Raw genomic sequence first — 16,228 nt, forward strand, 5'->3', positions numbered from 1 at the left:
CTTTGTTTCTCTGTTTAACAAAATACGGACTTGTGTATACTCCCATACGAATTCTTGCCAATCTCTTCAACGCAGAAGAAGAGGTTGAGATTATAACCTATATAAAATTTTACATGGGATCTCGTTGAGTTTTTAAATAGTAAGCATGGAATTAGATCCTATAACAGATTCGAAATTGACAATTAAACTATTTAAACATGTTACTAACACCAGACAGCTAAAAGAAAGCCTTAAAAATGGTCAATTAAAGTGTTGCATTATCAAACCTGAATTAATATTTGATCCATTCCAGATAATTGTAGCTGTAAATAAAGCAGTGTTAGCAAAAAAATTGACAACAAAGACTATTTACACCGAAATATTATTCAATTTATCTATAACCAAAAACATATTAAAAAGTTTACAAACCTTTGGAATTGATGAAAAAGACGTTACCGTATTGGTAGTTACCCTTGATGAGGACAGAAATATATACCAGCAGATCGAAGGCGTTGAAATACCATTGGATGATCTTAAGAAATATACTGATATTAATTTAATCAAAAAAACTTATAAAATAAGTGAAAACGAGTCTAGGGTAACTTCTATTTTAGATTCAGTTATTAGTAGAATAGCAATGAAAGACTTTATATCAATCTAATTCCTCATTGTATATAATATACTTTTCAAGGATTTTCAATAGCTTATTAATATTAGAGTTGAATTCTATGTTTGTATTATTATAAACATTTTAGGCAGGTTGATCAGTATAATTGTCCAAATGAAAACAAGAATTGGAGACCTTGTTGGAACAAAACCATATGCCACCAAAAATATGTTTTAAGGTTTATATATTTATATAATCAAATTCTGAAATCATGTTTACACAGTATTGAATAAATGAAGATCGATAAATCACCAAATGCTTTTTTATTGGGATAATAGAGAAGACCATGTCAATACCTACAATATCAAAATATTTTTTTTGTTTAATATTAGAAAGGTTTTTACTCTTAGAAATCAATAATACTTGTGCAACTCTTTATGAATGCCTGCTTTATAAACATGTTTTTGGTAGTGTAGCCATTAAAAGGAAGAATATATTGATCCTAAAATCTAAGGATGAAAAATAGCTTTAGGGATTTTCCCCGTCTCTGTAATGATAAAAAATACTAAGAACTGAATACATTGATTGGGCCTATTTCAGCTCTACATTTTCTTCACTTTCACTTAATTATTTTCACCAATATTATACATATTCTGTTTCATTGTCATTTAAGTTCTGGTTTCCAGCATTTAAATTGCAGGCTCCGATTTCTTGGTAAAGTTGCATGTTTAGTGGAGGTACATGTATTAAGGACTAGGGGACATTGTACATTTTTTTTGGTTCAATGGAATGAGCTTGTCGTACTTTTGTTTCAGTTTGAAGGAGATAAGCCACATACTTATTTTTCTTTTCTGTCAAATAATCGAAAGAATCAGTCGTTCAACTATTTAAATAAATTTTGTCTTTTATACTATTGTCTGAGTCGACATCACAATCATTTTGACTGTTGGAACTGTCTGAATAATATTTTTTGGTAATTGAGAAATTCTATTATATCTATAATTTTTTTAGCAAACAGAGCGTTTTGATAACTAGTTCAACCCAAATTATCTCGACTTGTCGCACATCCCCTTGTTCCGCCAATATCTTGAAATGTAGTTAGAATCGCAATTAAAAGTATTAATTTATTGATATCTCGATAGTTGGACATTTTAGATGTAGTTTTTCACTCATTAATTATGAAACACTACAATAATGGATTTGACCTAAATTACAATAGAATATTGTGAAAAAGAGGTAGAAATAGGATATTTCATATCAGTGTGAAAAGATAATAAACCACTCGTCTGATTTTCTCACGTGTTGCATTAAACTTTTTCAACGACTTATACAAAATACTCAATTTCATCCTACGAATTATGAAATGAAAATGAAAATTTCCATCAACTTCTCGACACATAATTGAAAAGACTCCTGAACAAGTAAATGTTCGTTAAAAAAAAGATATATAATTATGAATCTTGAAGAAGAATAGAAAAGAATTACAAAGAAGGGGGTGCAATAAAAAAACCAATCTATTAAATTTTTCCAAAAAATAAGTATATTGTCTAATTTTGAAAATTGTTTAAAGAGCGGTTGCATTGAAAAAAACTAAAAAACATTTTGCTGTACAGGACATTCAATCTCAAATTAATAAAATAACAGGAAATCTGTCAAGTTTGAAAGATTTTTTTTGCCTACGAAAAATTTCACTTGCTAAAGCTAGACTTAGGAAGTTTTTTTGTGTACCTTTAAATAGTTCCTTCCATATGATAATATTGTGCTTAGAACGTAATAATTGAATTAAACAGATCAAAGAATCTTAAACTGCTGTTGAATTTATTAGTTCGGTCATTGTATAAAGAATAGGATAGTAAAATAGTGACAATGTTAAACCATTTGAGACAATTTTGCACGCCATCTAGTTACTTTTCCGCTTGTTCTTCATAAAAATTACCCGTAGCTTAGTGCCATCTGAAAGAAACAGCACATTTTTCAACAACTAAATTTATTTGGAAAGATCCCAACTAAATGTGAAGTTTTCTTTATCTTCGAAATTCGAACCGACAGTACATTATTGCTGATTTTACTTTTTATTATGAAAGTAACACAAATTACCTATTCGATAGAAATCTTTACAATAGATAGATAGGGCGTATTTTAAAATATCATTTTTGTAATAATGTATTCATCTCGGATCGAAAATAAACTTATCTCAGTTAATTATTTGTCACCAATTTCAATGTATAAGAAAAGGATTTTTGTAATGAGTTCATGTAGCACTAGTAAATGAAACAAATCATTTTTCATTCATCTGTTAATCACTTAAATTTGGGATAGAAAGAAGGATCCTTGCACAAAAGTATATAGAATATACATATATACTTTCCTTTGGTGACTGAACTAATATGAATTTGCGATTTCAGAACCTCGGTCATGAATGTATTTTTGAAACATTCATATTTTGAAGAGGCGAAAAAATAAGTCCTGGCTATTTTGTATGTTTTTTTTTAACTTTCAGTTGATTTATGTGATTTATCCATTTTCCCCTTTCTTCTTTGGAAAAATATTTTTGATTTTGTTCCGCTTTTGTACTGTATTAATATATTTGATAAAATCAAAAACAATAACTTGTAAAATGTTCTTCTTATACTAATATTTTAAACGTAACGAGATGAAATATATTAAATGTATCATAATACAATATCGTACTAATAATTCAATTAATAACATTGTAGAATTCTTCAATTGTGCAATATGTCCTTTCTTGAAGAAATGCCGTCGTCGATATTCGGAACTTATTAATTCTATTTGTTGCTTATAATTCTAAAGATACCTAGATGATAATTTTTTAGCATGAAGGTTCTAACAGGTCAGAGGTCGGTTGGGCAACAAACATTTTATGGCATTACGTAATGCTTGGACTTTCAGTTAAATTGTAAACAGACGGATTTCAATATAAATGGAGAAGTAGGATGATTAAAATTTTGTATTTTCAATATAATGTGAAGTTATGAGGTACATTATGAATAAATTGAAATAAATGAATGTAAATAAAAAAAATGTTAGAATTTGGCATAAACGTCAGGAATCACGGATTTCTGCTCAGAGGTAATTGCACCATTCATATTAGATAACTAAATAAAACACTCAAAGTTTTAGTAAATGAATTTATTAGAAAATATCGAACAGAAATATTAAATAAAGTAACAATAATAACTACACTTTTTATGAAATTATTGATATAAAATTATAATAATTATAGACTGAGTATTTGAAAAAATTATCAGAAACTACTAGTAGTACGGTCCTGTGTATATTCCTTGTGCATTTTACAGCTACAACATTGTTAGTAGGAAATTCGAATGGACAACAAATTGAGTGAATTTATTGTAATTTTAAAACTTTTTCAAATTCTCAAAATGTTTGTTAAAAAGTATGATAGTGTTGCTTCGGAACATTATTCACATTCTAATATTTTTGTTTTCAGGAAATTATTTTTTTTATAACCAGTACCCGACCCATTTGGACTATGTGTTATCAAGAAAATATACAAAGTAGTTTAATTTTGACCACAGAAAGAAATGGACAAAATCCACTAAACAACCTGAATCTCCGTTAAAAAGACTGTAAAATCCCAAAAATGTAGTACGTGTAGAATCTACTCGCGATGAGCTCTAGATATTCTTCAGTCAAGTAATCACATTTACTACTGAAACACCTACTATAAATAAAAACTTTGATTATTATTGGTTATTGATTATTCTTTTTGTTGTTGAATATTGGAAATCAAACCACAATCCACACAAATATTTCAATATTCACCTTTTATCGAAAATATAATCTACTGTGAATGGACCTTGAAAAATGTACGACAATTTTTTGCATCAGTCTTAAACCATCTTATTATATATACTAATATATAATATTATTGATGTTCTAGTTTTCGAATTTTTTCATTAATGTCAGTTAGGGACCAACAATTTCATAAAACATTATTCTTCATAACGGCAGCTGGATCAACGCTACCGAAACGTTGACATAAAAAAGATTGTGTATTGATTTACCAAAAAAACAGAAAGAATATACCATAAGAAACATATAAAATATATTGGTTGTTCAGTTATGCTGAATTATCGATAATTTATCATTTTTTTTAGTTTGTCTAGTTTTTAATGAACTTAAAAAAGTTTTACAATATTTGAAAATCTGAGTTCGCAATAATAAATTGAAAATGTATTGCCTATGACCTCAACAGATTGCATTTGTTGCATACCACTCGGGAAGAATTTTTTCTATTTTTCCAACAATTTTCTTTTCCAAATTTAATATTATTTTATTATCTGAAATTGTCCCTATATTTTTGTCATATTTATGTTTATGTCATCAGAAGCTTCTAAACTGACTTTACAGTCTTTGCAATCGAAGCGATCTAAACATTTTTTAAATAACCCCCAAAATATACTATATACAACAGAACAATTTTCTAACGTCGCAATATCATTTGAATGTACCTCGGAAGAAATTGAATTGGTGGATAAATCCGTTTGTTTGGATGATGATTCTTCTTCAACAGATGACAATGAAGCGAGTGCTTCATTGTCATCTGTTGGTAAAAGCAGTATATTATCATAATCATCCAGTTGACTCCCTGCATTAGCACTTCTAGGTGGCCTCATTAAATTGGCGACAATATTTATTTCAAATGCAGCTCGAAATGCTTTCACTGTTGGGTTTCTCTTATACACTCCTCTTTGACGATAAACAGAAAATTGATTTTCAAGTGGATCTTCTGCCTGTGAATAAATAATTGAAACCTTCATTTTTTTGATTACTCGCAAATTGTTTAACGGAGTTAATGGTGAGAAGGAAACCATCAAAGCTGGTCTGGTCAAATTTCCCTTTTTTCCAACTTTGTATAGATTTTCCAATAAATCATATCCATCATATCCAAATTATATATATATATATATATATATATATATATATATATATATATATATATATATATATATATATATATATATAAATCATATCATATCAAATTATTATGTGCTTAGTTCATAAACATAAAAAAATAACAAAAAATACTATTTCAATTTATGTGAAATATAAAAGTTCAGTCCTTTGTATTCGGTTAGTTGTGTTTACATATAAGTTTGAAATATTTTCAAAAATGTTTTATTCTAATCTGTTTGTCTTTACTATAAAGGTGGCTTCTAAGTTTAAATTTATGTATGAATCAAGTATTTTTGATAAGTTTGAATGGATTTGGACTTTGTAGTAAATCATTGTACTCGTATAATATGCAATACGACCATAATACAAATAAACTCATTATCAGAAAAAACTTTTGGACGAATTATCTTTTATATGACGATAATTAAGTACCTACTTATGTTTAGTATTGAACATTTGTAAACAGTCATTTATTCACATTCACTACTTTTTATTCCTTTATGAAAAATAATTGTCTTAAGAATAACTCACCCGAGTGTATGATTCATTTTTGACATCTGGTAAGGTCATTCACAGGAAATCGGCAAATTTTAATTGTAGGATCTGATCTCTTACTTAGTCCACACTTGAAATAAACACACTTATTTCCAGCCATTTCTAAAAAATTGAAAAGAAGAAGTGATTATTTGTTATATAAATACATTTTAGTAAGTAGTTTAATAAATATACAGTTTTTATTTCGAAATTGTAAGCTGTAGCATTTATACATCTAGCGCCTCTTATAATTTGAATATATTAACTAAGAGAGTGGTGATGTATATTAATTGTAATAATATCCACTTACCTTAAAAATGGAATATATATTCAAGTTCAAAGATAGATAGATTAAGATAATCCAAATCCACAACCAGCGAAACTCAACAATAACACAACGAACACAATACAATAATGAACTCAAATTGCAACTTTGCTATAGGCACTCAAAATAAGAAACTTTACAACACAGCTTAAGGGTTGAATATAATATTGTAAATAATTTTGGCGCCATCTGTTATTGGGGTAATTCGGCAACCAAAGCTAAGAAAACACGTAATTCAAGCTACGATGTACATTAAGAAAAGACGTGCTGTGGACGCCAACTCTCCACTGCCATCTATTTGTGGCGTCCACCTCGTCAAATGATATCCTCATAAGGTTAATCTACTATCCTATTCTTCTTACAATGGTTCGGTAGATACGAGACTGTCCAGCAAATAATAGGCGTTTTGGAATAGAAAATAAACAACGTGAGAAGAATTATTATATAAATTTCGGTAGGGAAGGTGGGGTTATTTTTCCATACCTTTGCAGAAATCTGTCATCTGCGAGTTCAACCACTGATACACCCCAAGCCTTCATTACTTATAATAGGTGGTAGTCGTGCGACTGTATGGTGGTTGAAAATTCTCCGTCACCATCCACTAACTACCTAACCTAACCTAACCTATTTCATAAACGTTTCACACAGATGATCCGAGGTTGAATCAATTTTCTAATGAAAGTTTTGAGCCCTAGATGGATCTGCCAGATTTCAAGTTTTGGCAAAAAACTAGATAATTTAAGGTGCACTTTTATGTTGACAGTCGACGTTGGCTTAGAGCAGGGGTGCTCAAACGATCGATCGCAATCGACTGGTCGATCGCGAGTGCTTTTTGAGTAGATCTCGAGAAGAAAAAATTTTTTAATAAGTAGGTAGGTAACTAAACTACAAAAATGTATTACGTAATAAAATAAAACTGCTTGCGGCAAAAGGCGGCTTTATCAAAGGAACGCGCGTCAAAGAAAAGCCGCGTTGTTTCTAGACTAGACTGAACTGTCTAGTTTCGGGCGGCGCGTTTGACGGGAACATTCGAGACTTTCTTTCACGCCGATATAAATGTTGCGCCTGCATGAATTGGAATCATTCTGAATTGTAACTTGATAGCGATACTACGTCGATACAAAGTTTATTATTAAATAGTGGAAAATGAGTGCAGTGAAGAAATCTAAAACGTATCATTTTAATAAGGATTGGGAGGAAGAATTTTTCTTTTGTATGGTGAAGGATAAGTGCATTTGTGTTATTTGTCGTGCGTCAGTTGCAATACCTAAGCGTGGTAACTTAGAGAGGCATCATAAAACGGTTCATAAAAACTATCAAAAGGATTTTCCGCCACAGAGTGAATTAAGAAAACGAAAAGTAAGTGATTTTATATCTTGTTTGAAAAAAGAACAAACCATGTTCACAAGACCAGCCAAACAATCAAAAGCTGCTACGATCGCGTCATTTAAAATATCTCATATATTGGCGAAACACAAGAAACCATTCGAAGATGGATCGGTGGTGAAGGAAGCATTTATTGAAGTGGGTGAGACTTTATTTGGAGATTTTAAAAATAAAAAAGAAATCATGTCTGCTATTAGAGAACTTCAGTTATCTCGTCCGACTGTCACAAGGCGTATTGAAGTCATGAGTCAGGACATCGCAGATAAACTAAAACATGATATGGAAATTAGTGTGCATTACAACCGATGGAGCACCAGCAATGACTGGAAACAAAAACGGTTTTGTGGCATTGTGTCGAGCTAATGAAGAATTCCCTTCATTTTTTTCATTCCATTGCATTATCAATTATCAACAAGTTTTGTGTTCCAAAGTTTTAAACACGGAGGAAATTATGGGCATTGCAACAAAAATTGTGAATTCCATCCGTACACGTAGCTTGCAACGGCGGCTCTTTCAGTTGCAGTTGGAAGATAGGGAGTCAGCTGAACACACTGATTTAGTTCTTCACACAGACGTCAGGTGGTTGAGTCACGGAAAGTTCCTACAAAGGTTTCAAGAATTATTGCCCGAAATAACAGCTTTTCTAGACGAAAGAGGTGATGACACTCAGATTTTGAAAAACGAAAAATGGCTGACTGATTTGGCATTTTTGACTGACATCACAATGCACTTAAACATCGTTAACTTGGAGCTTCAAGGAAAAACTATTATTGAGATGATTAGCGCAGTAAACGCATTCAAAAGTAAATTGCAACTTATGATAGATCAACTGAAAAGAAAGGATCTGAAACATTTTCCGTCTTGGAAAGCAAGGATTCCTCAGTTTAATTATGATACGTATGAGGCTGAATTATCAAATATTTTGGGACAATTCGAAATGCGTTTTTATGATTGCAGTAAATTTGGAAAATATAGCATCATTTATGAGTTATCCTTTTTCATGTAAAAACATTGAGGAATTAGCTACTGAAATAGTAAGTCAGTTTAATATGAACTCATGTTCTGTTGAAAATGAGTTGGTGCAGATTATATCAGATATACATCTCAAAGCTACAGCATCTGATACAAATTTCTGGTGTTTTATATCTGAAGATAAATATCCGAATCTAAGGCAAATCGCCCTTCAACTGACGGCATTGTTTGGGTCAATTTACTTGTGCGAGTCTGCATTTTCTGAAATGAAGATAATTAAGTCAAAATATCGCAATCGACTAACTGACGATCATATGTCATCATGCTTGCGATTAGCACTCAGTGGTTACGTACCATCTTATGAAAAGTATGCTGAGGACATGCAGTGCCACGCTTCAACATCCAAAGCCACTCTTTAGTTAGGTTTAACACCATATGTAACTCTTTTGTTTTGTAACAACCAATAAACTCGCAATTTTGAATAAATATGAGTTTTTTCATTGATATTGTAGAGAAGAACCTAACTAAACCTAACCCAAACCTTGACTAAAATAATGTACCTATATTGTGCACGGTACACCCTACCTAGGTAGGTAGGTAGGGTGTATCGTGTATGTACGACAACCCTGCATCACACATACTTGCAGCCTCTCAGAGTCGATCGTAAGTAGTCTAAAAATATTGAGGTAGATCGCCAGCAGCTCAAGTTTGAGCACCCCTGGCTTAGAGCGTCAATATGAAATTTTCTCTCATGGAATTTAAAGTTACTCATAGTTATTCATTATTTGTTATGTTGTGCTTGAGGTTTTGTGTCCTTTCGATTATGTATAGTGTTGTTAATTTTTCAAAATGACTTTTAATAAATGTTGTGTATAACATTGCAAATTTTTTAACATAATTTGTTTCTAATTCCTCAGAAGGACTTGGAACGTTTTAATAGATGGCTGCTGGCTATAAACAATACTAAATTAACTACAAGAGTTTTATTATGAAGTTAAATTAATAAAATTTATTAAAATTAGGTCTAATTATTTAGTATGCTGCAACATGTTCATTAGCTATTTTGTATACAATATTTTATTTAAAAATATAAAGTTTTATTTTCACCTTATTAATAAATAATAAGTTTTGTTCAGATTATTATAATCAAACTATTATCATATTACCATCAAAACCTGTCTACATTTCACTTGTACGGAAATAAGTGCTCTTACACTGTGTCTACACCCCAGCTAGCAAGGGCACGTCATAATGACGTCAACATTTGGTGATCACTGGTCGAAAACACTGAGACCACCAAAAATCGACGTGATAATAACGTCAAATAATTGACGTGTATAACACGACATCTTGTCACGTCATAATGACGAGACTATCTAGTGATAACTCATCTGAAAAAATCAGATATATTTCATTTGTTTTATTTTGTGACTAATGTAATTATTTTGTGAGGCTATTTTCGATAATAAACAACCATGACACTGAAAATTCCAGCATTTTTTTATTTATTAAGTCCAAAAAAAATTGAGATCTTTTTATATAGTATTTAAACAAAACCTATAATATTATCTAATATCTATAAATAATTTTTTTTAAGAAATTTCCTATAAAAATTTATAATTGGCGGGATCTACTAAGGTAACGCGTATGCGCTTGCGCCGCTAGCCAACATGATGATGACAACCCGCCATCCACAACGAAAGAACGAACGGCCATTTTATATTAATCATAAACCGGCTTGGTTATTATGATTATATATTTTATTATGAATATATATTTTATTTAATAATAGTTAGATGATCTGCGGTGCTGCTATTAGTGTTTTTAGTTTTTCTGTTGTTCCATTGTGGTAAGAATAATATTTATTATAGTTACATATTTATATTTTTTGATTTGAATATATCTGGTTAAAGGTTATGGCATGTATGGTCGAAAATGATAATTCAATTTCTCAATTTTTAATTTTATTCAGTTATAATTTTCATGTTTCAAGCGAAACATTTATGATTGGGAAATAGCCAATTGGAGGTATTGATTGAATAAATTGCCTCCAAAATTTTAGCGCTCAAATAGATGAAGAAACTCAATAAACCATATGTCTTAACTTCATACATTGACTTAAATGGCTATGTTTGTAGTGCTATGGTTTACCTTGTTTGTCTCAAATAGAAGTAGATTTTATGCATTTTTATTAACTTGGTATTTAGCAGTGGTATGAGTTTTGACCTTTATTTTGTAGTTTTATGGTAACAATGGCATTTGTGGGTGTAGAATTTTCCGAAAATGGTTTAATATGTTTGGTTCATTCTTCCTGGTTCACCCCTTTGAAGCAGAATGTTTTGTGGCCACCATACAGAACGAGTGCTGCTTTCAATAGTGCTCTCACACTATGTGAAGAACCAAATGAACATAATTGGAAGTTGTCTGGAGTAAAAAGAATATTTTTTGAATGTGGTGCGTGATTTAGTTTTGTTTCATTAAGTTTATATTTTCAAAAGAATTTTAAAGAGTTGTGGTGTGGTTCTGGGTATTTGTTATACATATTTGTTTTTTATTTTTCAGATGATCTCAACAAGGCACAAAAAAAACTGAAGAAATGCGAATATAATTCGGACAACCTTACTTCAGATTGTGAGGGAGAGCGAACTAGGAGAAAATTCGTTAGTAGAAGGATTTTGAGTGACAGTGAAAGTGAAGGAGAAACAGTATCAAATCTGATAAGGCCTCCATCTTTCCAAAAATATATTTCTGTGAGTGGCTCTGGTAAGTACACTTTTCTATAAATATGTTTCTATTTAAAATAGCTTTAATCGAAATAATGTCTAACTTATTTTTTTATTTACAAATAATTTTTTAAGAGGATGAAATATTTTTATAGATATTAATAGGTATGAGATCAAACTGGGCTCTACGCAGTTAGCGTAGATACTAAGCGTACAATGACAATGAAAATAAATAATAAAAAATTAGAATTCTTCTTTTGTTTTAGGTAAGTCAGCTTCTAGGCCGATTGTGAAACCAAATTCACAGATATCTCCACCAACTTTCATTAGACAAAGTACAGAATTGCTTTCTCAAACACCTGGGGGATCACATTCGCAATCAGTTCTTCCAATATACAGTCTGAAGAGAATACAGGTAGAATTCATCCAAAAAGTAGGTTCTTTTATTTGTTTAATACTGTGAATAATTTTTTTTTTATATATAATAGATTTAGAGAAAATTTTTCTGGAATTGAAAAAGTTGAGAGAAGGGGTCAAGGAAGTAAAGACTCTTTTAAAAAACTCTCGAAGTTTAGTAGTTGCTAGTCTACCCAATGACATACCCGTGCAGTTTCCAATAGACGATCAAAGGAGGTTTGAAAATTTGGAACAATATTTGAAATCCGAAGAAAAATTTAATGATTTGGTAAGTACTTTTTACATAGAATTTCATTAAAAGTGAATTAAGAATTAGACATCTCCCATTGATTTAAGTGTAATTGTAATCTAAATATTTATTGTACTTACTCTAAAATAGAATTTTGTGATAGTTTTATTATGGAGGTCTATTATAGTAGTTTTATTTTTTGCTTTGGGCATCCTACCTTTCCTCAATTGGAGGAAATGGCACCACAGCTCATGTTAATAGAATCATGAGACTACTCTTGACCAACGGTTTGGCCAAATTGTATAATTTTGCTGGGCAGAGAAACAATAAAGTGCCATTTTCCAACACTTTAGTGAAATCTGTCATCATTCGTAAGTACTATTCGTTGTTTTTGTGTGGTACTGCCTAAATTCGTCCTTCATAAAGCATAATAGAATAATACTATTTTTTTATTTCTGCGACAGGGATAATTCTCATTAAATAACCACTCATTTATTTCGTTACAGGTGCCATACAAATCAAAACTCCCTTGACCTCTCAAGCAGATGTGGAAAATGCTATCAAAATATGGCTAAAACATGCCAAACAACGTGAGCAAAAAAGAAATGCTGGTGCTCTGGTTTGATTGTATTATCAACTACTTTTTATGAATTATTAGCATATATTTTTATTTTTAAAAATGTCAAAACGTAAGTTGAAAGAATTGGTTGGTTCAAGACAAAAGTGTAGAAGGGCTTTACAAGCGACCAAACAAGAATTTCAATATAAGTCAAGAACCTCTGTTAACCCTGGACGGGGTGCAGAAAATGTTGATGAAACAAATGACTGCTTTTTCTTCAATGATACTATTAGCAGCAACACTAGTAGTACTAGTACTAGTACATCATCTGTTAAAGTTGATAAATCAATCAGTTCTGATAACAATGATTCATTATGCACAGAAACTTCTATTGCTAATGATTTGGCTGAATGGGCTATAAAACATAAAATTTCACTTTCTGCTTTGACACACCTACTTCATTTGCTTCATCCTTACCACCCTGAACTTCCTTTAGACAGTCGTACCTTGTTATCAACCCCAAAATTTACACCAATTGTTGATATAGAATCTGGTCAGTTCTGTTATTTTGGATTGAGGAGTGCTCTTTCTAAGCTTATTTCAAATGATACTTGTGTAGACAAAATTCAAATTAGTTTTAATGTTGATGGCATTCCACTCTTCAAAAGTTCAAAAATGCAGTTTTGGCCTATTTTGGGATTAATAAAAAATATTTCTGGTAGTAGACCTTTTGCAATTTCCATTTTTTGTGGAAAAAATAAACCACATCCTTTAAATACATTTCTTCATCCATTCATAGTAGAATTGAAAGATTTATTGCAAAATGGTTTTGTTATTTGTAACAAACACTTCACATTAGAGGTACATAGTTTTGTGTGCGATGCACCTGCAAGGGCCTATCTAAAAGGCACTAAATTCCACTCAGGATATTCCTCTTGTGATAGATGCACAATTCACGGAGAATATTATAAACACAAGGTAGTTTTCAATGGTTTAAATGGTCAGAAACGCACGAATGAATCTTTTCGCTTACAATTGGATGATGAACATCATATCTCGCAGACTAGTTTTCTTGAATTACCAATTGATCTAATTAGTAGTTTTCCGATTGACTACATGCACAACATTTGCTTAGGAGTAGTTAGAAAGCTACTGAATACTTGGATTGCAGGATCCTTGAAGGTTAGATTACAACATCAGAGAGTTAAAATGATTTCAGAACGATTGCTCAACCTTAAAAATATGATACCAGTAGAATTCAATCGAAAACCCCGTTCGCTTAATGAACTAAATTATTGGAAAGCTACTGAATATAGAATGTTTTTAGTGTACTTAGGTCCTTTGGTTCTTAAAGATATTGTGGATTTAGCTATATATGAAAACTTTCTTGCTCTTCATTTTTCTGTTTCAATATTGTTATCACAGAGCCATATTGAAAAATTTAAAATCCCTTTTGTGAGAAATATCATAAATGTATTTATCAAACATTCAAAATCTTTGTATGGTTTGGAGTTCATGGTTTATAATGTACACTTAATGTCACATCTTTGTGATGATGTAGATTTATTAGGCAAATTGGACAATTTTTCGACTTTTCCGTTTGAAAATTATTTGGGAGAGATAAAATCATTAATAAAATCTCCAACCAATCCCCTACAACAAGTTCATCGACGACTTGTTGAAAAGGATTTTTTAATTTCACAGCCAGTATCTAATATGACGTATAAATTGGAAAGTAAACATACATTGGGACCACTTATTTTTGACGAAAATTTGAAATGGAATCAACAGTTTCATAAATTGAGATTACCAGGCATAACATTATCAGCATGTAATCATTCTAAGGCGGATAGTTATGTTTTAATTGGGAATAAAATAGTTGAAATTCATAATATAGTAAAATCTGCTGACAGTCAAATATATCTTATTGGCAAAGAGTTTCTTGGCTATTCAGACTTATATACATATCCATATCCTTCCAGCAATTTAAATATTTTCATAGTTGAAAATCTCACAGATCTCAAAATATGGCCTGTTGGGAAAATAACTGCCAAATGTATTGTTCTTGAATTAAGGGGTTCTCTAATGGCGATGCCTATTATTCATAGCCAATTTTAGGTTCTTTTTTCCAATTTTTCATGCAAATAGAGCAGTCATTTGTTTCACAGGACGTTTTACATTTTAAAATATTACTTTCATAATAAATAAACCATATACTATTCAGTATTTCTAATTTGAACAGATATTACAATACATTGTTAATTTGTGTTATGAAAACTGGAATTTTAAGTTTCTTTTGCAGTTGTATCATGTTTTTCATGCTATTGATAAATAAATTTTATCAAAATAATATTTTGGTTTATTTTTATAGGTGTGCTCCCTTTCCTATGTACATGTAAAGTCTTTTTCTTTATTAAAACAAATTGAAGCCTATTAAACATTTTTTAAACTGGGACAAATTGACGTAGTAGTAGACGCCATAATCACGTCATACAACAATTAAAAATCACGTCTTATGTGACGTGTAAATCATGTGATATAAATGACGTCATTGGTCCGAGACATACAACAATTAAAAATCACGTCTTATGTGACGTGTAAATCATGTGATATAAATGACGTCATTGGTCCGAGACATACAACAATTAAAAATCACGTCTTATGTGACGTGTAAATCATGTGATATAAATGACGTCATTGGTCCGAGACATTAGGAGGTCATTTTCACGTTATATTCACGTCATTGAACTGGTCATTACTAGTCATCTCATGACCAGATTCCGACGTCATTTTCACGTGACCTTGCTACCTGGGACTATTGCGCGATCGACACGTTCGACTTGTTCACATTGGCCAGTACATGTGCATGTGCCTGACATTCATCTCAAAGTTTAGTGAAGTGCTTATAATTTACTCTTGTGTTTCAATGTCGAACGACACGTCATGTTTTTTATTTTTATAGTTCGGATCACTGGCGTCCATAGGTAATTCCGATCATAAAACATAAGAAGAAATGTAACAACTTATTCAGTACAAAAATACCTTTTTAGAAAACGTCGAACTGCTGTTTTCAATTAGACTGCCTTTGATCCGGGCCGACCTGTTCAATTAGACTGCCTTTGATCCGGACCGACCTGAATTTTCGGTTAGGTAAGGTTCACACTTGTTCGACCTTGTCAATCGACAAAGTCAAATGGTGTCGAGTCAAACCAAACTCGATTCAGGTTGATCTGGATCAAAAGCAGTCTAATGGAAAACAGCAGTTCGACGTATACTAAAAAGGAATTTTTGTCCCGAATAAGTTGTTACATTTCTTCATATGTTTTCTAATAGGAGTTACCTAAGGACGCCTGTGATTCGAACTATAAAAATAAAAGACATGACGGACTCATGGAAATAGCCGTTAGAGTCGTTCGGCATTGAGAAACAAGAGTAAATTATAAGCACTTCACTAAACTATGAGATGAATGTCAGGCACATCCACATGTACTGGCCAATGTGGACGGACCGAAAGTCGAACGGAATAATATGGACACAGATTTACTAAAACTTTAAAATA

General features: G+C 31.3%; 2 protein-coding genes and 1 long non-coding RNA gene across 8 annotated transcripts; 2 read left to right on the forward strand and 1 right to left on the reverse strand.

The window, feature by feature from the left end:
* The first annotated feature begins 37 nt into the window (after nt 1-37).
* On the forward strand, nt 38-942 carry LOC130901139 (EKC/KEOPS complex subunit Tprkb-like). The gene is made up of 2 exons (XM_057812251.1): nt 38-577; nt 735-942. Exons 1-2 carry the CDS (start codon nt 146-148, stop codon nt 741-743), a joined length of 441 nt encoding a protein of 146 aa, XP_057668234.1. The 5' UTR covers nt 38-145; the 3' UTR covers nt 744-942.
* Nucleotides 943-3,721: 2,779 nt separating this feature from the next.
* On the reverse strand, nt 3,722-7,141 carry LOC130901069 (uncharacterized). Its single transcript, XR_009060239.1, has 3 exons — nt 6,369-7,141; nt 6,056-6,181; nt 3,722-5,361 (listed from the first exon to the last, which is right to left on the reverse strand). It is a non-coding gene; the product is annotated as an uncharacterized LOC130901069 (long non-coding RNA).
* Nucleotides 7,142-10,408: 3,267 nt separating this feature from the next.
* On the forward strand, nt 10,409-15,021 carry LOC130901070 (uncharacterized). 6 transcript variants are annotated; one of them, XR_009060241.1, is made up of 6 exons: nt 10,409-10,590; nt 10,981-11,195; nt 11,304-11,504; nt 11,731-11,897; nt 11,953-12,149; nt 12,617-15,021. XR_009060241.1 is itself a non-coding variant. In XM_057812156.1 (5 exons), exons 1-5 carry the CDS (start codon nt 10,538-10,540, stop codon nt 11,956-11,958), a joined length of 642 nt encoding a protein of 213 aa, XP_057668139.1. In that variant the 5' UTR covers nt 10,420-10,537; the 3' UTR covers nt 11,959-15,021. The 6 variants fall into 6 exon arrangements, 4 of the variants coding, with proteins under 4 accessions (XP_057668139.1, XP_057668137.1, XP_057668135.1 ...); XR_009060240.1 differs by having other exon boundaries at nt 11,731-12,149; XM_057812156.1 differs by having other exon boundaries at nt 10,420-10,590; nt 11,953-15,021.
* Nucleotides 15,022-16,228: the final 1,207 nt, after the last annotated feature.

Source organism: Diorhabda carinulata, chromosome X (assembly GCF_026250575.1).
Source record: "Diorhabda carinulata isolate Delta chromosome X, icDioCari1.1, whole genome shotgun sequence".
Lineage (NCBI taxonomy): Eukaryota > Metazoa > Arthropoda > Insecta > Coleoptera > Chrysomelidae > Diorhabda > Diorhabda carinulata.

Coding starts and splice junctions, on each gene's coding strand:
- LOC130901139 (XM_057812251.1), top strand. CDS start 146: ATGGAATTAGATCCTATAACAGATTCGAAATTGACAATTAAACTATTT.
- LOC130901070 (XM_057812152.1), top strand. CDS start 12,790: ATGTCAAAACGTAAGTTGAAAGAATTGGTTGGTTCAAGACAAAAGTGT.